The 25,965-nt window shown below is 44.4% G+C and overlaps 1 protein-coding gene across 1 annotated transcript in view; it reads right to left on the bottom strand.

The window, feature by feature from the left end:
* The window catches only part of SEMA6B (semaphorin 6B), a 229,896-nt gene that overhangs the window by 57,521 nt on the left and 146,410 nt on the right, over positions 1-25,965 (bottom strand). The window contains exons 11-12 of the mRNA XM_073686360.1: positions 14,110-14,241; positions 3,801-3,950 (exon numbers count right to left, since the gene is read on the bottom strand). Coding sequence (XP_073542461.1) covers positions 3,801-3,950; positions 14,110-14,241 — 282 coding nt within the window. The remainder of the gene's footprint in view (positions 1-3,800; positions 3,951-14,109; positions 14,242-25,965) is intronic.

Below are 25,965 nucleotides of genomic sequence, written 5' to 3'. Positions count from 1 at the left end.
CAGCTCCCCTCGGCACGGCATAAGTCCTGACGGGTTTTGACCATCTTGGTCTGGTCGACCTGCATAGGCTCAGGAGAGTTTACCTGGGGAGAGACGGAGGGAGTGACGGGTTTCTGAAAAGTAGGAGCTAGACGTGGAAACCTCCTCTCACGGGTGACCTCTTTGGCATGCTCCTGGAACCGTAGGTCAATCCGGGTGGCAAGAGTTATTAGGTCATCGAGAGTGGTAGGAATGTCCCGACCGGCAAGTTCATCTTTAATACGGCCTGACAGACCCTCCCAGAAGACGGATACCAGAGCGTCGTTATCCCAGGCCAGCTCCGAGGCAAGGGTACGGAACCGTATGGCATATTGGCCCACGGTGAGACCTCCCTGACGGAGGCGTAGCAGTGATGATGCGGATGAGGTCTTCCGTCCGGGTTCGTCGAAGACTTTCCGGAAAGCCGTGAGAAAGGCAGGCAAGTCGGATACCAGGGGGTCTCCTCTCTCCCATAGAGGATTTAGCCAGGCCAGGGCCTCCCCGGTGAGATGGGACATGATGAAGGCAATTTTGGCCAGGTCGGAGTTAAACTGGTGGGACAATAGTTCAAAGTGCAGGGTGCACTGATTTATGAAGCCCCGAGCCTGGGCGGAGTCGCCTCCGAAGCGAGGAGGTGCAGAAAGCCGGGGTCCGGGGTAGGATACCATGGTATTAGTGGGCAGCGGAGCTGCCGGATTGCGAGTCATGGCACTGGCGGAGGTTGCTGGCGGAGCAGTCAGAGTGTCCAGGCGAGAATTGACATTCCGCAGGTGACCCAGGATGGACTCCTGTTGGGACCTCTGACGGGACAGTTCATGACACAGGTCCGAGAGCGAGGGAGCTTGGGTGCCACCGGGTTCCATGGCCCGAGCAAACTGTAACGGGTCTGGGAGGCGGAACCTCTGAGCTACTATACAAGGGGGCGGTCCTTGTAAGGGAGCGGGTGGCGACCAGGCAGGCAGTCACAGCAGATGACCGGGACAGTCTCTGGAAGAACGGGCAGGAGGTCACGGCAAGTGACCGGGGCAGTCTCTGGATGAACGGGTAGATGGTCACGGCAAGTGACCGGGGCAGTCTCTGGATGAACGGGTTGATGGTCACGGCAAGTGACCGGGGCAGTCTCTGGATGAACGGGCAGATGGTCACGGCAAGTGACCGGGGCAGTCTCTGGGTAAAGGGTTGGTACGACCTGTGGCGGCTGATGGTAGACGTGAGCTCCCAGGTGAGCAGGCGAGAGTCTCTGGATAAACGGGTGGTCACGGCATGTGACGGCGGAGCCTCCAGGAAGACCAATAGACAGGCGGCAGATGAGCGCTCCCAGGTGAGCGGGCAGAAGTCTCTGGACAGGCGGGTGGTCACAGCACGTGACGGCAGAGCCTCCAGGTAGGCTAGGAGACAGGCAGCAGATGAGCGCTCTCAGGTGAGCGGGCAGGAGTCACTGGACAGGCAGGTGGTCACAGCACGTGACGGCGGAGCCTCCAGGTAGGCTAGCAGGCAGGTAGCAGATGTGCGCTCCCAGGTGAGCGGGCAAGCTGGTCCTTAGACAGACTGACAGGAGTTGTAAGGCAGACCGTCGGACCTCAGGCTAGCAGGCAGGTAGCAGAATATCAGGCAGGAATAAGACAGCAAGCTGACAGGAATCTGGCAGGTATCTGGCAGGTAACTGGCAACGGGACCTGAGGGCTGAAGCAGAGTAGTGAACAGTGCAACAACATTGCTCGGGCACCTCCATTTTGGAGGAGGTGCCTTATATATGGTGAAGTCCTCCGGCCATTGGCCGGGGACTCCTTAGGACGGCGCGCGGCCCCTTTAAGAGGGAGGGAGAGTGCGCGCGCCCTAAGCACAGTGGCCGGGAAGGAGCGATTTTTAACACAAATGTCTGGACCTTTGTAACACCATGCGGGTACTGTGGGGACATCAGCGGCTAGGGTGTGATGGGAGGACCGGGGAGCGGCGCTGCGGGTCGGGATACTTCTGCTCCGAGCGCCCGTTCATGTCCCGGGTTCTCGCAGCAGAAGTAGCCGCACAGGCAGCGGCGCTCCCCGGTCCTCACTAATACGATTCCGCTCCCCTCTCCTCACCAATACGATTCGCTGATTGGTCGCGCTCTCAGCACGCGACCAATCAGTGATCTTGGCGCTAAAGTTAAACACCGCTCTGCTGATTGGTCGCGGCCGCTGCCCGCAACCAATCACCGATTTGGGCGCCACATTTAAATAGCGGCCGCGACCAATCACCGATCTTGCCGCCACATTTAAACACTGCTGTGCTGATTGGACGCGTCCAATCAGCGAGATTGGCGCCAAATTTAAACAACGCTCTGCTGATTGGTTGCGGACTCCAGCCGCGACCAATCAACGAGATTGGCGCCAAATTTAAGCAACGCTCTGCTGATTGATCGCGGTCGCTGGCCGAGATCAATCAGCAGTATTGGCGCAAAATGTAAACACCGCTCTGCTGATTGGTCGCGGTTGTCGGCCGTGACCAGTCAGCAGTATTGGCGCCAAATTTAAACCTCACTCTGCTGATTGGTCGCAACCACCGGCCACGACCAATCTGCGTTTTTTGTGCCAAATTTAAACAACTCTCTGCTGATTGGTCACGGTCGCCGGCCGCGACCAATCAGCAGCATTGGGGCCAAATGTAAACCCCGCTCTGCTGATTGGTCGCGGTCGCCGGCCGCGACCCATCAGCATTATTGGTGCCAAATTTAAACACCGCTCTGCTGATTGGTCGTGGTTGTCGGCCGTGACCAATCAGCATTATTGGTGCCAAATTTAAACACCGCTCTGCTGATTGGTCGAGGCCGGCGACCAATCAGCGATTTTGGCGCCAAATTTAAACCCCGCTCTGCATCGCTCTGCTGATTGGTCGCGGTCGGCGGCCGCGACCAGTCAGCAGTATTGGCGCCAAATTTAAACACCGCTCTGCTGATTGGTCGCGACTAATCAGCGATTTTGGTGCCAAATTTAAACACGCTCTCCAGTCCTCACTAACACGGTTCACTGATTGGTCGCGGCCGCCGCCCGCGACCAATCATCGATATTGCCGCCAAATTTAAACACCGCTTTGCTGATTGGTCGTGGTTGCCGAACGCGACCAATCAGCGATTTTGGCGCCAAATTTAAACACAGTTCTGCTGATTGCACCCGGTCGGCCGCATACCTATTCTAGAATACCCGATGCATTAGAATCGGGCCACCATCTAGTATGTTAATAAACGGCTGCTGTGGCCAATTTAATCCAACATATAATGAGTGGTGTGTTTATTTTATAGGGGGTCAGTTAGTTATGGGAGGGATATATTTAACCCCATGACTCGCAGATACCCACTGTCATGTCATCTTCAACTTGCTAACTGTTCACAATAATAGCAAATTTGACTAGGGGTGCCACTGTATATCCTGCAGATCCCACTATCGTCCACCTAGCATCACACTGCCATTGCTTGCCATATACTGATCAATACCTGGCTAGATCCCTATAATATATACAGCAGGACTCCTAAGTATTCATAATATCTGGACTTGAACAATTTGTGTTTTTTTTTTAACTTGTCCCTATATTTCAATCTATAATGCCTCCTGTTCCCACATGCACTTCAATCCCTCTGCACATTTATGATTTTTCTTAGTAGTAATGTCCATTTCTTTACTTTTGTGTTGATAATAAAAATAAAACTTTCAAATTGGAAAAGCAAAACATTTAGCAATATGTGGGATAATAATTTTAATTTATTCAGAGCAATCATATTCAGTTTTAAACAAAAATATTTTTCTTACCGTGACAATGTACGTGTTATCCAGGGAAAACCTCCAACAGAAGGAACAGAATCCTCCATTAAGGGATGTAACTTTACAAAATTGAGCACGTCATCAGGGAGACTACGAGAAGAGTTGTAGGGCATGGAAGGACGAACACAGCAACCTGGGCTGCAGAGCAATTCATGAAGCAAAGAAAATAATATAATAGAAAAATATTAGCTTTGTAACTAAAGATCTAAAATAAATGCAAATTAAATTCTAAAGATGGAATAACAAATATTTGGTACAGCATATTTTAGTGGTGCACAACATTTTTTGGTCACATTGATAGTTTGCACCAACCCCAGGGGCCACAATTAAACCTCAAACATCAAAGCAGAAATATCTTATAGGTGCTGATTCCATTTTCAGAACTCCAACCTATTTGGAGGGTGGAGGTCCATTTTTCTCCCACACACATTCAGAAAGGAAGAAGCCATGGATTCAGCTTTCTCCATTACAGTTTGTGCAGGGGCGGCAGGCGGGACATTTGCCCCGGGCACAGCCAGCAATGGGGCACCATAAAGATGCGGCAGTCCAAGGTGTCTCACCGGCAACTGCATTTTGCCACCCCCCTGTAGTGGGTGTTGGCCATTCTCTGAGCTGGCTGTCAACATGACAGCCGACTCAGATAAGGTGCGGCGCACCAGCTCCCAGTTATCAATTGTACTTGCGTCTTTCAGGTGCAAGTACAATTGCAGCTCTGACTGCTGCCACTTCTGGGTCAGGGTGACATCAGCAGCGTGATCAGGTCATGTGATCACACTGCTGACGTCACTCCTCGACACTGCGAAGATTTATTGTAATTAGAGGAAGGGGGTAAGAAATGTGAGTACACAGTATGGGGAGAGAGTGTGGGGGAATGTATGCGGACACAGTATGGGGATCGAGGTGGAGGGGTGCATATACAGTATGGGGAGTGAAGGGGGAGTGAATGTGGACACCATATGGGGAGCAAACGGGGGAAGAAATTTGAGGACACAGTAAGGAGCGCGAGTGGGGGATGGGTGCGGGCACAGTATGGGAAGCGAGGGGTCAGGATGGGTGTGGAGACAGTGTGGGGAGCGAGGGAGGGATGGGTGCGAACACAGTATGGGGAGTGAAGGGGGAATGTATGTTGACAAAGTATGAGGAGTGAGGGGGGTGGGTGTGGACAAAGTATGGGGAGCGAGGGAGGATGGGTGCGAACACAGTATGGAGAGAAGGGGGGTGAGTGCAGAAACAGGAAGAGCAGCTAGAATTAGGCAGAGCAGGTAGTCGGCGCGTGACTGTAAGTGTGCAAATTGCATATGAATGACTGGTCACATGAGGACTACTCAAACCGCTTGAAAGGGGCGCCAAACTGAATTCTTGCCATGGATGCCGGAAAACCTAGATACACCTCTGGTTTATGAGAGATTCTGACATAGTGTTTCCATTCTCCCATAATCTGCAAAGATTATGGCAGCACTCCGATATGGCCACTTCTTTACTTCATCTACTCCTCACCTAGATAATGACATATTCCAATAAAAGGAATATGTAAAAGGAATATGTAAGCAGGTTTTTCTATGCAATCTGTAATCTGACAGCAGCATAATGTAGCTGTAGACACCATGATTACAGTGATGTATCGCTTAAGCTTACTGGGTGCAGCAGTTGCGACAGAATCACAGTTTTCTCTGCTGCAGAACTAGCAGAGCTCGGAATGCTGAGCCATGGGTAACCCCACCCACAACACTGACTGGTTACTTTCTGTGCACATAGTATATTGACAGAAGGCTGATAATCAGTGGCAGCGTGATTGCACTAGGATGCACGAGACCAGTTGTCCTATAGTGATAATCTCCTGCTGATAAAAAACTGATTATATTAAAACAGAAAAACACAGCCTACTGACACATTGCTGGAATCAGGGTCTCTTCCCTTACATCATGATGCTCTCAGATTCCATAATAAAAACCTGCTGACAGATTCCCTTTAAGGCTATGTTCACACAGCAGTATTTTGGTCAGTATTTCACATCAGTATTTGTAAACCAAAACCAGTAGAGAAACAATCAAGAAAAAGTATAATAGAAACACGTCACCACTTCTGCATTTTTCCCCTTCTCCTGGTTTTGCCTTACAAATATGGATGGAAAATACTCATTAACGCCTCAACTCCAACTCCCTAACATGGAAAATACAAGCAAGCAGCCACCAGACACTGTCAGGCTGCTTCTAGATAGTTAAGGGCCGCACAGAAATGTGTCAAATGCTGCAGGTTGTGCACTCACGGTATATTTTGTATATTTTTTTGCTTACCTTTTAACTAAAAAAAATGTCAGTGAAGTGATTAAAAGTGTCATCCTGCTGTACAGAATGATTAAGAGTACTTTGCAGATGAATTAGGTTTTTGTGGTACACTAAAACCCTATATGAGTACCTGCACATGACGTCTTTTTCAGTTGTATCCGCTCCAAAACCCACCTGAAAAAGAAGCCTGAAAACGCTGAAAAGAATGAACACTTGCATTTCTATGTAGAAACGACTTGACGTTCATATTTTCAGGCTCTTGAGCATCATTTAACGGCTTTAGATTAAGACACCAAGTGATTAAAAGCAGTGATCCGACTATTCTTTTTTTTTTTTGAGCATTTTTGCTTTTAAACACCCACAGCAGTTTCGTCATTGTTGAATGGAATTTTAAAAAAAAGTCCAGAAAACGTCTGGAAAAAAAAATGCCCCAAAAACATTGGAAAAACCCTAAATAAATAAAATGAATTTAATGAACAATAAACCTGTGTTTACTTTCAAGCACAATGTTATAATTTATACGTAATTATGACCAATATGGAACATTCCCAGTACATGTATAAGTACACTGTATTGCTTATCATGCACTGCTCCAATTGCTATCTATGGTAAAATTGCATTCACACATTTAGCAGACATCTCTACCACCTTAGGCCGCTACTGACAGTTCTCCATGCTCCAGTGCAATGTCTTGGCAGTAGTAAAATGGCCACTGCAGAAAACCCAGCAGGTTGGCAAAAAGTGTTAGCAAATGTATCTTCTTTTTATCAGTGGTTTAGTGTTCGTACCTTTATTATTGAGAGGAAAGTTATCCAAAAAAATGAATCATCTGATCATGCACAAGGTTACACCAGGAGATCAGGGCTGTCTGACATTATATGTCTCACACACTGAGAAACCTGCTCTGAGCAATGATGGGTGTTCTTCTTTCCCTTGGTTGCTGCCTGCTTATGATTGAGCAATGTCATACAGTGGTGGCCAAAAGTATTGGCACCCCTGCAATTCTGTCAGATAATACTCAGTTTCTTCCTGAAAATGATTGCAATCACAAATTCTTTGGTATTATTTTCTTCATTTAATTTGCTTGCAAGGAAAAAACACAAAAGAGAATGAAGCAAAAATCAAATCATTGATCATTTCACACAAAACTCCAAAAATGGGCCACACAAAAGTATTGGCACCCTCAGCCTAATACTTGGTTGCACAACCTTTAGCCAAAATAACTGCGAACAACCGCTTCCGGTAACCATCAATGAGTTTCTTACAATGCTCTGCTGGAATTGTAGACCATTCTTCTTTGGCAAACTGCTCCAGGTCCCTGATATTTGAAGGGTGCCTTCTCCAAACTGCCATTTTGAGATCTCTCCACAGGTGTTCTATGGGATTCAGGTATGGACTCATTGCTGGCCACCTTAGAAGTCTCCAGTGCTTTCTCTCAAACCATTTTATAGTGCTTTTGGAAGTGTGTTTTGGGTCTTTGTCCTGCTGGAAGACCCATGACCTCTGAGGGAGACCCAGCTTTCTCACACTGGGCCCTACATTATGCTGCAAAATTTGTTGGTAGTCTTCAGACTTCACAATGCCATGCACACGGTCAAGCAGTCCAGTGCCAGAGGCAGCAAAGCAACCCCAAAACATCAGGGAACCTCCGCCATGTTTGACTGTAGGGACCGTGTTCTTTTCTTTGAATTCCTCTTTTTTCTTGCATTGAAATCTCTCGTCAATTTTTCTTTTCTGTCTACATCTAGGGAGTTAAGCCACAGTGCCATGGGCTTTAAACTTCTTGATGACACTGCGTACGGAAGACACAGGAACATTCAGGTCTTTGGAGATGGACTTGTAGTCTTGAGATTGCTCATGCTTCATCACAATTTGGTTTCTCAAGTCCTCAGACAGTTCTTTGGTCTTCTTTCTTTTCTCCATGCTCAATGTGGTACACTCAAGGACACAGGACAGAGGTTGAGTCAACTTTAATCCATGTTAACTGGCTGCAAGTGTGATTTAGTTATTGCCAACACCTGTTAGGTGCCACAGGTAAGTTACAGGTGCTGTTAATTACACGAATTAGAGAAGCATCACATGATTTTTCAAACAGTGCCAATACTTTTGTCCACCCCCTTTTTTAGGTTTGGTGTGGAATTGTATCCAATTTGGCTTTAGGACAATTCTTTTTGTGTTTTTTCATTGAAGAAAAATTAAATGAAGATAATAATACAAAAGAATTTGTGATTGCAATCATTTTCAGGAAGAAACTGAGTATTATCTGACAGAATTGCAGGGGTGCCAATACTTTTGGCCACCACTGTATAGGAAGCAGAAGTACACGCCCCCAGTGAAACCTATCTGATAATACCCATTTGGACTTAACAAAAATTAACTCATTAAATGCCAAATATTTTGATTGTTGATATTTCTGCAATAGAGAATTCGAAATAAAAAAATAAATAAAATGTTTTCTTACACTCTGCAGCCACTATTACATTGTGCGTCCAGTTAAATATGAAAAATGTTGTGTAAGGTCCTCTTTAATGTCATTACTTTGTAGGTAAATACGTTGCAAATGCTACTTGACTGAACATAAACACAAAGGGGTTTCTTTTGTTTTCTAAATACCGATCATAAATAATGGTGTTCAGTCTTTATTACTAGGGAAAGACTGGTCCTTATATGATTGCACTTGAAATGTCAATGTAGGCCAGCAACTCTGCATCATATAAAACAATTATTTATTGGTATACATTTCACAGTCATTGGCCCCACTGTTTTTCTCTGCCTCATGTTTGAAGAAAGCACAATCTGATCTGCAATACTATTCTGCTCATCTAAACAAGAATTTAGAGCGGCTTTCCACTAAATTGATATTGAAGACCTATCCTCTGAACAGGTGATCAATATCAGATTTATGGGGAACGACACCTGGCACCCCCACCAATCAGCTGTTATACATCAAGGGATGAATTGTTACAACCAACTACACGTATAACCAATGACAATCAGGTAAGATGTATTACCTCTTCCCCCACGCTCAATGGAGGGAAATGATGGATATGTTTAAAAGATATTGGCCGATTTTATAGTCAGATGTCATTATAAGAAGATCTATTACATCAACTCCCTCCACCACTTCATTATGTTCTAAAATTCTAAAGGATTTCTTTGTACATAGTCATTATATTCCACCAGCTCTGGAACCATTGTTTGGATCTTGTGGCACAAAATGGGGATGTTTCCCAAGTGCATACAGTAGCACTTGTTCTTAGGTTGATAGAGCTTTCGAATTTTGTCATTCAACAAGTTCTAAAACTTTTCAGATAGTTCATCATATAAACTGCTGTTCAACTGGAATTATTTACATGGCTACATGCCCATGTAAATTGATTTATGCTGGCTTAACATCAAGCAAATTTCGTGTTAGAATCTTAGAACATATACGGGATATTAAGAACGCCATGAGAGTTCAGGAATTTGACAAATTGGTTAAATTAAATCCTATTCTGAAGTATTTTAGGGAACATCATAATGGAAATTTGCGTCTTTAACAATTTAAAAGAGTTGGCAAAGAACATGTAGATGCAAGAGGTTTCTAGAAAGAATGTAAGTGGATAACACTTGTTGTTCATAGTTTTAACACCAATCGATTTTTATTGGTTGGTATCAGATTTGATACAAAAATAAAAAGTTATACAATCTTTCAATTTCACTCACTTATCAGCTGCTAAAAATTACCAATGGTTGATTTTATTTTCCAGCCTCTCTTATTTCACTTCTTTTTTTTTTCCCTTCACTTTTTCACCTTCTTTTGTCATACTTAATATCACTTTGTGTGCAATGATTAGTAATTTTTTTTATTTTTTATTGTTTTATCTTTAGGTATTCAGTATCCATATTTTTATTATATAGATTATTATATCACTTATATGAAGTATATATTCTTTTTTATTTTTGATTATTGTGATCTTGCTCTGACTGATAATCTCTCACAATACCAGCAGATGGTGATATATATGGCTATTATATCGCCATCTGCTGGTATTGTGAGAAATTATCACTCAGAACAATTTGATCAAGTTGATGCATATATACATATATATATATATATATATATATATATATATATATGTATATATATATATATATATATATATATATATATATATATATATATATATATATATATATATATGAAGGGGTACCCAAAGAAACCGATAATTACTTATTTAATTTTTTTATTCAAGATAATATCTTGAAAACATTAATCCCCTTCAAAATACTGCCCACTAGATGATATGTATATGTTCCAACGATTTTTCCACTGTTCCAAACATTTTTTACATTTTTCTCAACTAATGCTGTTAAGTGCCTCTAACTATATATTCCTCCTGGTATTAATTATATTTATATATCAATTATCATTAAAGAGGTTGTCCACTACTACAGAGAATGCCTCCATCGATTTAAAAGGTGGAAATAAGACTTTTTGTAAATACCTCCCGTGGTCATTGTTGCCTGTGAACGGCGCTATTGCTGACCGCTCACTAGGCATCGTTTGACCCAGTGACGCGCTCCCCCCTGATTGATGGGCAGTGGGCGGGGTTTCACTGCACGTCACAGCCCAATATCCACCACTCTTTTTCTCTCTCCTCTGCATTCATTGGGAAAGCACGGGCTGGATACTGGGCTGTGATGTGCAGTCAAGCCCCGTCCACAGCCCATCAATCAGGGGGAGCGTGGGGGTCACATGATGCCTGGTGTGCGGTCAGCAATAGCGCCGCTCACAGGCAACAATGACCAAGGAAGGTATTTACAAAAAATCTTATTTCCACCTTTCAAATCGACGGGGGCATTCTCTATAGTAATGGACAACCTCTTTAACTTATTGTGACGAATTGCTCACTTTTTAATTGCTGTTTACCTTAATTATAATTCCTGTCAACATTCCATGTACTTGTTGGGACACTCAGCATCTGGGGTGTGTGCATGTCTGGCCGTGTTGTCACTCTCCCCCACTTCATCTCTGGCATCATCATGTTACTCAGACATGCGCATTTCGACTTCCAGGACGCCAATGGCGGTGTTGGACATGGTGATGGGGGGCAGACATGAGCCAATTATGAAACCCAGCGCTCATTAGTGAGTGTACACTATAAAGTGCACGGAGGACATTGCCCCAGTACCTTCTGGCGAAACTACATGTGAAACGTGCGTCAGGGTACTGGGCAATGATGGTCACTAGGGTCCAAATACGATGGCATGTGGTGGGTACTATACTAATCATTAACCTGACCCTGATAGCATAGACTATGTCTGCTTTAAGATTTTTTCTATATTTGTAGATGAATATATGTTGTTAAATTATCTACAACATAGCTGCCATGACAGCCGGGGGTCTTCTGAAGACCTCCGTGTTTGTCTGATGATTCACCTGTGAAAGCAAGCCTTTAGCCGGCGTTTATAGGAGATTGTGATTTTCACTATACAGTCATGGCCAAAAGTACTGAGAATGAGACAAATAGTACTTTTTCCAAAGTTTACTGCTTCATTTTTTGTAATGGCAATTTGCATATACTCCTGAATGTCAAAGAGTGATCAGCTTAACAGCAATTACTGGACTTGCAAAGTCAATATTTGCCCAGAAAATGAACTTTAACCCCCAAAACACATTTCAACATCATTGCAGTCCTGCCTTAAAAGGAGGAGCTAACATCGTTTTAGTGATTGATCCATTAACACAGGTGTGGGTGTTGATGAGGACAGGGCTGGCGATCAATCAGTCATGATTAAGTAAGAATGACATCACTGGACACTTTAAAAGGAGGCTGGTTCTTGGTATCATTGTTTCTCTTCAGTTAACCATGGTTATCTCTAAAGAAACACGTGCAGCCATCATTGCACTGCACAAAAATGGCCTAACAGGGAAGAGTATTTCAGCTACAAAGATTGCACCTCAGTCAACAATCTATCGCATCATCAAGAACTTCAAAGAGAGAGCTTCCATTGTTGTCAAAAAGGCTCCAGGGCGCCCAAGAAAGACCAGCAAGCTCCAGGACCATATCTTAAAACTGTTTCAGCTGCGGGATCGGACTACCAGCAGTGCCGAGCTTGCTCAGGAATGGCAGCAGGCTGGTGTGAGTGCTTCTGCACGCACTGTGAGGCGGAGACTCTTTGAGCAAGGGCTGGTTTCAAGGAGGGCAGCAAAGAAGCCACTTCTCTCCAGGAAAAACATCAGGGACCGACTGATATTCTGCAAAAGGTACAGGGAGTGGACTGCTGAGGACTGGGGCAAAGTCATTTTCTCTGATGAATCCCCTTTTCGATTGTTTGGGACATCTGGAAAACAGCTTATTCGGAGAAGAAGAGGTGAGCGCTACCACCAGTCTTGTCTCATGCCAACTGTAAAGCATCCTGAAACCATTCATGTGTGGGGTTGCTTCTCAGCCAAGGGAATCGGCTCACTCACAGTCTTGCCTAAAAACACAGCCATGAATAAAGAATGGTACCAGAATGTCCTCCAAGAGCAACTTCTCCCAACCGTCCAAGAGCAGTTTGGCGCCCAACAATGCCTTTTCCAGCATGATGGAGCACCTTGCCATAAAGCAAAGGTGATAACTAAATGGCTCATGGAACAAAACATAGAGATTTTGGGTCCATGGCCTGGAAACTCCCCAGATCTTAATCCCATTGAGAACTTGTGGTCAATCATCAAGAGACGGGTGGACAAACAAAAACCAACAAATTCTGGCAAAATGCAAGCATTGATTATGCAAGAATGGACTGCTATCAGTCAGGATTTGGTCCAAAAGTTGATTGAGAGCATGCCAGGGAGAATTACAGAGGTCTTGAAGAAGAAGGGGTAACACTGCAAATATTGACTTGCTGCATTAACTCATTCTAACTGTCAATATAACCTATTGGTACTCATAATATGATTGCAATTATATTTATGTATGTGATATAAACATCAGACAAACAATAATAAAAACCAGAGGCCAGCAGATCATGTGAAAATATAATTTTGGTGTCATTCTCAAAACTTTTGGCCATGACTGTACATAGCAGCGCTGAAGTACTGGTATGTATAGCAAAAGTGATCAGATGATCGTAGCTTCAAGTCCACTAAGGGGACTATTAAATACAGTAAAAAGTTTAAAAAAGTTTAAACAAATATAAAGAATATTCAAATCACCCCCATTTTGCACAATTAAAAGTAAAACAAAAAAATACACATATGTGGTTTTGCTACGTTTGTAAAAGTCTTATGTATCAAAATATAAAGTAAATTAATCCGATCAGTAAATGGCATAACGATAAAAAAAATCGAAATGTCAGAATAACGTTTTTTTTTTTGCTGACGCATCATTGCGATAAAATGCAATAACAGGCAATCAAATCATCTTATCTACCCCAAAATAGTCAGCTCAGGGAACAAAAAACAATCCATCAAACAGCACTATATCCCAAAGATTCAAAGTGTTACGGGTCTCGGAAAATGGTGACACAAGCAATTTTTTATTTCTTTTTCAAATTTCCAAATTTTTTATGACCACTTAAATAAAAAGAAACTATGCATGTTTGGTATCTGTGTAATCGTACTAATCTGAATCATATTACCTGTTCAGTTTTACCATTTAGTAAACATGGTAAATAAAAAAAAGGAAATAAAAAATTTGAAATTGCACTTTTTCTAATTTCAACGCACTTGGATTTTTTTCCCCGTTTTCCAGTGTATCACATGATAAAATTAATGATTTCATTCAAAAATACAACTCGTCTCGCAAAAAACAAGCCCCATATGGCTATGTGGATGGAAAAATAAAAAAGTTATGGTTCTTGTAAGAAGGGGAGGAAGAAATAAAAACTAAGAAAAAAGGTAGATCGCCCGGGGGTGAAGTGGTTAAGGAATCATGCTTTATGCTAACAACACTTATCCTTATCAGGGTATTAGGAAAGGAGGAAGACTTCTTAACAGGAATTGAAATTTGCAATTCAACATTTTCTTTTGATATTCTACTCACCGTGGCTTTGGGACTAACTCCTCTGGAACAGGCGTCCATACTGAATCTGGAGTGCGCTGCTCTTTAAACCGACCCGAGAATATCAAAGCCACTTGTTCCATGTCAAATACACAGACGGCAGAGCCCTGTATACTGGAAAAAGGCCAATAGCACACAATCAGTAATTAGTAAACAACCACCATAGGGCCTTCCAGATTTATTTGTAAATCAGCTTGTGTAACGTGCAGATTGTGATGCGGATTCACTGCAGATTTCACTCTGGCTACATTGAAATCTGTCATGAAAACTCTATATTCTATTGGGTATTGGACTTAAAGAGGACCTTTCACCAATTTTTTCATGATGAACTGGACGCACCATGTAATTAAGGCTGCAGAGTGGAATAAAAGACCTTATAACAAAAAAACAATGATGGCGCTTCTTACTAACTGCTCATAAGCAGTGCCTACCCTACTGCTGCAGCTGCACTAGTGCAGATAAATATAAAGGTTCCAGTCTAGAAATGGTTAATTGAGGCAACTATATAAGCCAGCCACACTTAGCCCTTAGCAGTCCTTGAGGAAGGACACTATGTTTCCAAAATGTGTTGATTGTATTTTGATTCATCTTTCCATCTTGTGATCCGCAGTTTCTCGGTGACGTCATCTTGGAACCACGCCCTGGAACTTGTCTGTGGATCGCACTTCGTAGTCATCTCAGTGAGTGCTGCCAGCCGGAACGCTCCACGGCTTAGATTTCATTATTTCATCTTGATCTTTTCGGGACATTTCCTATTGGATGTCACCACCCTCTATTTCGCCTTCAGGACAACAGGTTTTTTATTTATAGCGGCGGGTGTATACTTGATTGTATGGTTTATGTATGAGCCAATGGACAACCATATTAAGTATAATTCTTTATGTGCACTATTTATGTAAAGGTAAGTTTTGAATGGTTATTTAGTACTATCTGTGTACAGATTGTGAGGTTTTTGTATTTTAGGAATTTTTTATTTAATTTTGCCTATTGGAAAATGTGCAAGTAACTATTTTCTTTTTAGAGTGGAATAAAATCTACTGAAGATAAACTACAAAGCTCAGAAGTGTGGAGAAATTAACTCCAGTTAATATTTCCACAATTTGGTGCTATGTAATATATCTGCAGTGCTTATTTAGGCAGCACACTCTGGCTGGCAGGATCTGTGGACTCAGGTCATGTGACCCTATGCAGTTCCTTCTGCACTTCTACATTGTTTCCTGCTTACGATTGGTCACTATCATACAGGGAGCAGAAGTACATGCCCCCAGTGAAGTGAACACTATCTAATAACATCCACTCGGACTTACCTAAAGTTGACTCATTAGGTGCCAAATACAATGGGTACAGAAAGTATTCAGACCCCTTTAAATTTTTCACTCTTTGCTTCATTTACGCCATTTGGTAAATTCTAAAAAGTTCATTTTTTTTCTCATTAAATTACACTCCGCACCCCATCTTGACTGAAAAAAAGCCAGAAATGTAGAAATTTTTGCAAATTTATTAAAAAAAGAAAAACTGAAATATCACATGGTCATAAGTATTCAGACCCTTTGCTCAGACACTCATTCAGGCCCTTTTCTCAGACACTCATATTTAAGTCACATGCTGTCCATTTCCTTGTGATCCTCCTTGAGATGGTTCTACTCCTTCATTGGAGTCCAGCTGTGTTTAATTAAACTGATAGGACTTGATTTGGAAAAGCACACACCTGTCTATATAAGACCTCACCGCTCACAGTGCCCAAGGAGCTCAGAGACAGAATTGTGGCAAGGCACAGATCTAGCCAAGGTTACAAAAGAATTTCTGCATTACACAAGGTTCCTAAGAGGACAGTGGCCTCCATAATCCTTAAATGGAAGAAGTTTGGGACCACCAGAAGTCTTCCTAGACCTGGCCGTCCAGCCAAACTGAGCAATCGTGGGAGAAGAGCCTTGGTGAGAGAGGTAAAGAAGAACCCCAAGATCACTGTGGCTGAGCTCCAGAGATGCAGTAGGGAGATGGGAGAAATTTCCACAAAGTCAACTATCACTGCAGCCCTCCACCAGTCGAGCCTCTCTTCAGTGCAAGACATATGAAAGCCCGAACAGAGTCTGCTCAAAAACACATGAAGGACTCCTAGACTATGAGAAATAAGATTCTCTGGTCTGATGAGAGGAAGATAGAACTTTTTGGTGAAAATTCTAAGCGGTATGTGTGGAGAAAACCAGGCACTGCTCATCACCTGCCCAATACAATCCCAACAGTGAAACATGGTGGTGGCAGCATCATGCTATGGGGGTGTTTTTCAGCTGCAGGGACAGGACAACTGGTGGCAATTGTAGGAAACATGAATGCGGCCAAGTACAGAGATATCCTGGATGAAAACCTCTTCCAGAGTGCTCTGGACCTCAGACTTGGCCGAAGGCTCACCTTCCAACAAGACAATGACCCTAAGCACACAGTTAAAATAACAAAGGAGTGGCTTCAGAACAACTCTGTGACCATTCTTGACTGGCCCAGCCAGAGCCCTGACCTAAACCCAATTGAGCATCTCTGGGAGAGACCTGAAAATGGCTGTCCACCAAAGCTCACCATCCAACCTGACAGAACTGGAGAGGATCTGCAAGGAAGAATGGCAGAGGATCCCCAAATCTAGGTGTGAAAAACTAGCTGCATCATTCCCAAGAAGACTCACGGCTGTACTATCTCAAAAGGGTGGTTCTACTCAATACTGAGCAAAGGGTCTGAATACTTATGACCATGTGATATTTCAGTTTTTCTTTTTTAATAAATTTGCAAAAATTTCTACATTTCTATTTTTTTTCCAGTCAAGAAGGGGTGCAGAGTGTACTTTAATGTGAAAAAAATAGCTTTTTAGAATTTACCAAATGGCTGCAATGAAACAAAAAGTGAAAAATTTAAAGGGGTCTGAATACTTTCCATACCCACTGTATGTAATTGCTAATATCTCTACAATAGAGACGAGAAATCAAAAAAGAGAAAAAAATATGTTTTATTCCGCTCTGTAGCCACTATTACATTGTGTGTCCAGTTCAACCTGAATAATTTGGTGAAAGGTCCTCTCAGCTCTCCAGGCACAAATAGGTTGAAAATCCTAATGCACAACATTTTTCCCAATAATATGTAACATATTAATAAAACACCATTCACTGCATATTTAACCTTTCCATGAATACAATGGCTTGATCAGGGGTTCATGCCATCAACTCGAAGTAACATCAGCGGAGCAGGCAAAAACGGACACTGAGAGCATCGGTGGAAACTCAGTGTTGGGCCCAGGGAGGAGGAGTGTAGCTCAGTTTTTTTCTTTTAAACTGTGCCAGGGAAGAGAGATTTCTAAAAGCAAAGAACCTTTTAATGGTCGAATAATATAATATGTTCTTATGTCAATTGGAGGCAGTTTTCTGTATTCTATAGTAGTATTAGATTTAACATTTTATTAGGATTTGATTGGTCATTTTTATTCTGTTGCAGACTGAAATGCATAAGCAAGCTCCATTTTTCTTGTATGTTAAAGTTTGTCTTGTTTTTTTTAACACATATAATTAACAACAACCCCAATATATATAGAGCAAAAATTAACTACATGTCCCAAGTTAAAAATTGCCAAAGCTTTATTAAGACATATAGGGGACAAAAATTACACAAAGTAAAAACAGAAAGACACACCACAGATGAACAAATAGGTGGAACACCTGGACCTATATAATGTAGATATAGTTACTGTTGTACAGCTTCTGGATACCCACAGTTGCAGTAGAAACTTCACAGAGAAGATTACATAGGAAAACAAGCTTTTACTTCTCAGAACATGAGGTAAAGGAAAAAACGCACAGTCACACAGTACTGCACCAGGAAGTAAGTGCAAAACAGAAAATACAAGAGAGACTTTTTTTCTTTTTACAATACAGTAAACAAGGAAACTTTACACAACATCGACATCTACTGTCAGATCAGCATAAAGTCCTCTTTCACACAAACAAAGAAGTCCACAACTGTTGCATATACCAACACCCTTTCTCAACCGTAAGGACTTATTCAGTCAAACCCAATTTCTTCATTAGTCTCTGATGTTTTTCAGCATTCAATGCCTTTTTGAAAATGTCTGCTGTCATATCTTCAGTTGAACAATATTCTAATTTCAGGATTCCTTGTTCCTGATGGTCCCTCAAGAAATGATACTTCACATCAATGTGTTTGGTTCTTGGGTTAACTTTTTCCATCTGAGCAAGAACAAGACATCCCGGATTGTCCTCATTTATTTTTGTTGGTTCCAACTGTGCTTGTCCTAGGTCTGTTAGCAATTGTCTTAACCATAGAACTTCTTGACTCGCATGTGCTGCTGCAAAATATTCTGCTTCTGTTGATGACAGCGTTACTATTGATTGTTTTTTACTAGTCCAACTAATTGGTCCACCTGAGAGAAAGAAAAGATAGCCACTGGTAGATTTTCTGTCAGTTGGATCTCCAGCCCAATCTGCATCAACGTATCCAGTTAAACTGCATTTATCACTTGTAGGTAGTTTCAGTTTAACATTGCTGGTTCCTTTCAAATAACGTATTACTCTCTTCACAGCATTCCAATCCGCTTTATTTGGCTTGGACACTTTTCTACTCAGAATTCCTACTGCTGCTGCAATGTCTGGCCTTGTAACAGTCCCTAGATACAGTAATTTTCCTATCGCCATTCTGTACTCTTCATTATTTGGTAACACATTTTTCTCACTACTCATCTCTTTAAGATAATTAGTTTCCATTGGAGACTTTGCTGGTTTTGCATCCTTCAATCCAAATGTTTCGATTATGTCTTGAATCATGTGATTTTGATTAAGCAGGAAACTTCCATCTTCTTCTCTTTCTATCTGTATTCCAAAGTACTGTTTCACATTTCCCAAGTCTTTGATCTCGAAATGTTGATTCAGGATTTTTAGTATGTCCTCTTTATCCCTTTCTTTTTCAAAACAAACTAAAATATCAACAACATATATGAGTACATAGATCCATTTGTCCATTAGTCTTTTTGTGTACAGGCAAGGATCAGCTTTGCTTCTTTTAAATTTTTCATTTGTGAGCACCTCTGTGATTTTATCATTCCACGCTTTAGCAGCATGTTTTAAACCGTATATACTTTTCTGTAATTTGCAAACCATGTTTGGGTTACTTTCATCTTTGAATCCTGGAGGTTGTTCCATGTAAATATCTTCTGTTAAACTTCCATTCAAAAATGCTGTTTTTACATCCAGATGTTTCAGTTCCATTTGTTTCATTGCTGCAACTGCAAACAAAGTTCTTATTGTAGTATGTTTGACAACTAGAGCAAATGTTTCATCATAGTCTTCTCCATATTTTTCAGAATAACCTTTAGCTACGAGTCTTGCTCGGTATTGTTCAGCTGTGCCATCTGTTCGGTACTTTACTTTAAAAACCCATTTACATCCTATAGCTTTTCTTCCTTCTGGTAATTGTGTTAGTGTCCTTGTTTTTGAGTCATGCATGGATTTTATTCCTATTTCTGTTGCCTCTATCCATTTAAAGGCTTCTTTTTCAGAAAGTCGAGATATGTCTTCCCAAGAGGTAGGTTCATAAATTTTACTTGTACTTGCCTTGTATGAAAGGTGTATTGGTGGTTTTCCTTTGTTTTCTCTTATTGAACGTCTTGGTTCTGTGTCTGTTTGTAGTTGTTTCTCTTCACTTTCAGTATTCTGTTTTTTATTAATTTCAACTTCTTTTTCATCAGATATTCCTTCAGCTATATCATGGCTGTTTTTCTCATTTTTTGTTTCCAGTGAAATCATAGTGTCTTCATTTAGATCCTCAATGAATGTCACACTGTTACTCACCATAACTCTGTCTGTTTTGGGATCTAGGATTCTATATCCTTTGCAATTTTCACTATATCCAACAAATATTCCTTCCATGGACCTATTTTGAAGTTTGGAACGTTTTTCTGTTGGAATGAATACAAAAACTTTACAACCAAAAACTCTTAAATGATTCACACTTGGTTTCATACCTTGCCACAGTTCATATAGGTTTTTTTTTCAGTTTTCTAGAAAAAAGTCGGTTCTGTACATATTGTGGCAAGACGACTCGCTCGGCTCTCCTGGAGGCAGACTCAGGACACACGTTCCCAGGTTTCCTTTCTGCTGGTTTATTATCAGCCATAAATTCATGCAGGTTTCGCAGGAAAAACAAACATGACCCCTCTGGGTTAAACGGAAAAAAACAAAAACAAAGCATAACTGAGTCCAAAGATGAGCGGGTTCCGCCCGCTCTCGGTAGCATAAACTGCACTGCTAAATTCCTTGTGAAAAGCTCTGCAGCTTCCACAATACTGTCTGGAGACTTCCCTCTCCAGACCACACTCCACAGGAAAAAAAACAGGACTGAGCTTTTACACATTGCTCAGCCACACCCTGAGGGGAGGTAGGGGGAATGGCGTCCCGCCCTCTTTGCCATTCCCATAAAACACCCTTTAACAGAGTAAATCTACCAGCATATAACACGCTGGCAGAAAAATAAAGTAGGTCTTAGTTCACACAGGAGAGCATCCTGAGTGACACATACCTCCCCTCACATATAAAACCAGTGACACTGTCACATATTCCCCCCCTCTGCCCAAAGCTGGGGGTTTGGGCACCTTCTGACACCAGGCAGGGAATCCTAGAGAGGGCATCCGCATTCCCATGTAACTTCCCGGGCCTATGCTCCACGTGAAAGTTAAACTCTTGAAGCCCTAGGAACCATCTAGTTACCCTGGCATTTTTACCCCACTTCTCCCTCAACCATCTCAACGGGGCATGGTCTGATACTAATCTAAACTTCCTGCCTAGTAGGTAATATTTCAGTGTATCCACTGCCCATTTTATAGCTAAACACTCTTTCTCTACTATGGCGTAGTTCTTCTCGCAGGAGGACAGCTTTCGGCTTAGATAGAGAATGGGATGTTCTTCCCCATTTATCTCTTGGGAGAGTACAGCCCCTAGACCAACCTCTGAAGCGTCCGTCTGGACCACAAATTCTTTCTTGAAGTCTGGCGCGACCAGGACCGGCTGCTTGCACAGTGTTAGCTTCAACTGTTGAAACGCGGTCTCCGTTTCTTCCGTCCATTTCATTATGGTTGATTTGGGGCCTTTTAGAAGATCCGTTAGTGGCGCGGCAATCATGGTGAAATTCGGGATAAACCGCCGGTAATATACCACCATTCCTAGGAATGCTCTCACCTGCTTCTTCGAGAGTGGTTGCGGCCAGGTTTGAATTGCCTCCACTTTCTTGATTTGCGGCTTTATTTTGCCTCTCCCAACAACATAGCCCAGGTACTTGGCCTCCTCCTTCCCGATGGCACACTTTTTCGGATTTACGGTAAATCCTGCCTTCCTTAGCGCGTCCAGAACGGCCTGTAGTTTAGGTAGGTGACTAGCCCAGTCTGGGCTAAAGACCACAATGTCGTCGAGGTAGGCTGCGGCATACTTCTTATGTGGGGCTACGATCCGATCCATAGCCCTTTGGAAAGTGGCTGGGGCCCCCTGTAGTCCGAACGGCATCCGCGTGTATTGAAAACACCCATCAGGTGTTGAGAAAGCCGTCTTCTCCTTAGCCATCTGGGACATGGGGATCTGCCAGTAGCCCTTCGTCAGGTCGAGAGTGGTGATGTACCTCGCCGGTCCAAGCCTCTCGGTGAGTTCGTCGACGTGGGGCATCAGGTACGCGTCACACTTGGATACCTCATTCAGCCGGCGGTAGTCATTACAAAACCTCCACTCTCCATTGGGTTTCGGCACAAGGACGATTGGGCTCGACCACCCACTCTTTGACTCCTCTATTACTCCGAGGTCTAACATCCTCTTCACCTCGGCCGAGATCACCTCCCGGCGTGCTTCCGGAATCCGATACGGCTTCAGATTCACTCGTACGTGCGGCTCTGTCAGCACATCATGCTCTACCACTTGAGTATGCCCCGGCAACTCTGAGAACAGCTCCCGATTCCGCTGTAGTAATTCTCGACACTGTTGCTTCTGGGCCGATGATAGAGTCTCTGCAATAGTGACCTCCTCCACCTTGCCTTCTGGTGCGGCTCCCAGGCAAGGAGTTTCCACAGGTTCACGGTCCCGCCACGGCTTGAGCAAATTTACATGATATATTTGATGCGGCTTTCTTCGGCCAGGCTGGTGGACTTTATAATTAACCTCGCTGACTTTCTCCACCACCTCGTATGGACCTTGCCATTTGGCGAGGAACTTGCTCTCGACGGTAGGGATCAGCACCAAAACACGGTCCCCGGGCTGGAACTGTCTTAGTCTCGCCGACCGGTTATAGACCCTCGCCTGGGCTTCCTGCGCCTGGAGGAGATGTTCCCTCACGATGGGCATCACCTTTGACATTCTCTCCTGTAACTGGGCGACATGTTCGATGATACTCCGGTGTGGCGTGACTTCAGCTTCCCAAGTTTCCTTGGTGATGTCTAGGAGACCTCTTGGATGCCGCCCATATAGGAGCTCAAATGGAGAGAAGCCAGTGGAGGCTTGAGGAACTTCTCTGACTGAGAAAAGCAGAAATGGGAGCAGGTAGTCCCAGTCTCGCCCATCCTTTTCAACGACCTTCTTGAGCATCGCCTTTAAGGTCTTGTTGAAGCGTTCCACTAGGCCGTCCGTCTGTGGATGATAAACCGAGGTCCGAAGCTGAGTTATCTGAAGGACTCTGCAAAAGCTCCTTCATCACCTTGCTCATGAAGGGGGTTCCTTGGTCTGTCAGAATCTCTTTTGGTAGACCTGTCCGAGCAAAAATATGGACCAGCTCTCGGGCCATACTTTTACTGGACATGTTCCTTAGGGGAACCGCTTCCGGATACCGAGTCGCATAGTCCATGACGACCAGGATATATTGGTGGCCCCGAGCTGATTTAACTAAGGGGCCCACGAGGTCCATGGCAATCCTCTCAAAGGGAACCTCTATCACAGGTAGTGGGACTAAGGGGCTACGGAAGTGGGAGGAGGGAGCGGTTATTTGGCAGGTGGGGCAGGACCTACAATAGTTTTGAACTTCTCGATAACACCCTGGCCAATAAAACCTTCTCAATATCCTCTCCTGAGTTTTCTCGACCCCTAGGTATCCCCCCAGAACATGTGAATGGGCCATATCTAGCACCCGCCATCTGTATGGCCCCGGCACTAACAGCTGTTCCACTATCTCACCGCCCCTCAGTTTGGCCACCCGATATAGCAACTCCCCCTGCACTGCAAAGTGGGGGAATCTGGTGTCGGCCCCAGGCTCTTGGGCAACCCCATTACATACAGTAACCTGGTCGAACTCCCCTTTTAAGGTCAGGTCTCGAACTTGAGCAGTCCCAAAGTTCTCTCTGGACATATCTAATGCAGGGAGGTCGGCCTCCTCGGTCACCGTCTCACCCTCATCACCGACAAGGATGCACAGTGGGAACTCCTCCATCTGAGACTTCGTCGGGGGTTCTTCTTCAAGGACCTGGCTTTTCCCCATGCTACTTAGTCCAGTTCCCTTCCCCCACAAGTCCCAGAATAAGGAAACATCACGGCCCAATATGATGGGATGTATCAGGTCCTTTACTACCCCGACTTCATGGGACTGGGTACCACAGTCTGTCCCCACTGTTACTGTAGCCACGGGATAGTCCTTGGGGTCACCATGGATGCACCGAACGCCCAGGGTTTTGGAAGGGATCAACTGGTGGGGAAGGGATGCTCTGATCAAGGTCACCAGACTCCCGGAGTCCAACAGCCCAAGCACTTTTATTCCATTAATGGACACTGTCCCAAAGTTCTCTCTGGACATATCTTACGCAGGGAGGTCGGCCTCCTCGGTCACCGTCTCACCCTCATCACCGACAAGGATGCACAGTGGGAACTCCTCCATCTGGGGGTTCTTCTTCAAGGACCTGGCTTTTCCCCATGCTACTTAGTCCAGTTCCCTTCCCCCACAAGTCCCAGAATAAGGAAACATCATGGCCCAATATGACGGGATGTATCAGGTCCTTTACTACCCCGACTTCATGGGACTGGGTACCACAGTCTGTCCCCACTGTTACTGTAGCCATGGGATAGTCCTTGGGGTCACCATGGATGCACCGAACGCCCAGGGTTTTGGAAGGGATCAACTGGTGGGGAAGGGATGCTCTGATCAAGGTCACCAGACTCCCGGAGTCCAACAGCCCAAGCACTTTTATTCCATTAATGGACACTGCACACGCCTGCGGCCCCTCGCCAGGTTGACAGTCCACGCTACAGGCTGGATAGGCATAATAGGAGACCCGTCTGCCTAGGTTGCAGTCCATGGGCTCAGGGGATATTTGACACCTGGCGGCTACATGTCCAGGGTTGTGACACCGCCAGCAAACTATATCTTTACCAACTGTTCTAAAGGCACCTTCAGTAGGAGTAGGACGTCCCCCAGTGGTTGCTCTAGACCCCTTCCGTGGTGAACCCGCCCCCTTTTGGGTATCCCAGTAGGGATAAGTGACTGCATCCGGTTTTCCAAGAGATCTCTCGACTACCTGGTACCTCTCTACCAGGCCGATGAAGTCATCTGCGTTCTGGGGATCACCCTGGGCAACCCAGGTCTGTACTGGCTTGGGAAGGGAATGCATGAACCTGTCAATCACCACCCGCTCAACCATCTGGGCCGGAGTGGAGGACTCCGGTTGTAGCCACTTCTGAACAAGATGCAGGAGGTCAAAAATCTGCGAACGAGGGGGTTTGTTGCTAGCATACGCCCAGTGATGAACTCGCTGGGCTCTCACCACCATATTTACTCCCAGACGTGCTAAGATGTCTTTAGTTTGGGATACTCCTTAGCATCTTGCAGCGCCAAGTCAAAATACGCCTTCTGGGGTTCACCCGATAAATATGGCGCCAGAACCTCTGCCCACTGTGCTGGTGGAAGTCTCTCCCGATCAGCCACCCTCTCAAAAACAGTCAGAAATGCTTCTACATCATCCCCAGGGGTCATCTTCTGCATGGCCCGCCTTACCGACTTCCTGACGTAAGAATCATCAGTCGTCCCTGAGGGTGGGGCGGTCGCCCTGCTCTGGATGGCGTCCGCTAAAAGCTGTATCTGCTGTTGCACCTCCTGCTGGTGCTGCTGTTGCGACTTTTGCTGCAACTGGATCTGCTGAAGCAACAGTTTGGTCGTCTCCTGGTGCTGCTGCTGCATGCTCTGCTGGGCCTGCTGCATACTCTGCTGGGACTGCTGCATACTCTGCTGGGACTGCTGCATACTCTGCTGGGCCTGTAGGTGTTGCTGCTGCATGCTCTGCTGGGCCTGGACCAGGTGCTTAACGAGCTCCTCCATACTGCCGGACTTCTCTGGCTGGCTGGCAGCCTTCACCCAGGACATCCACCGGTCTTTGTGGCAGGTACACGTGTTCCTGGAATCCTGCACGCACTCTCACACCACCTGTGGCAAGACGACTCGCTCGACTCTCCTGGAGGCAGACTCAGGACACACGTTCCCAGGTTTCCTTTCTGCTGGTTTATTATCAGCCATAAACTCATGCAGGTTTCGCAGGAAAAACAAACATGACCCCTCTGGGTTAAACGGAAAAAAACAAAAACAAAGTATAACTCAGTCCAAAGATGAGCGGGTTCCGCCCGCTCTCGGTAGCATAAACTGCACTGCTAAAGTCCTTGTGAAAAGCTCTGCAGCTTCCACAATACTGTCTGGAGACTTCCCTCTCCAGACCAAACTCCACAGGAAAAAAAACAGGACTGAGCTTTTACACATTGCTCAGCCACACCCTGAGGGGAGGTAGGGGGAATGGCGTCCCGCCCTCTTTGCCATTCCCATAAAACCGCACACCCTTTAACAGAG

This window comes from Phyllobates terribilis, unplaced genomic scaffold, assembly GCF_046119375.1.
Source record: "Phyllobates terribilis strain yellow unplaced genomic scaffold, ASM4611937v1 Scaffold_1__5_contigs__length_1240528914, whole genome shotgun sequence".
Classification (NCBI taxonomy): domain Eukaryota; kingdom Metazoa; phylum Chordata; class Amphibia; order Anura; family Dendrobatidae; genus Phyllobates; species Phyllobates terribilis.
The sequence above is the reverse complement of the archived record's forward strand: the minus strand, read 5'-3'. Positions and strand labels throughout refer to the sequence as shown.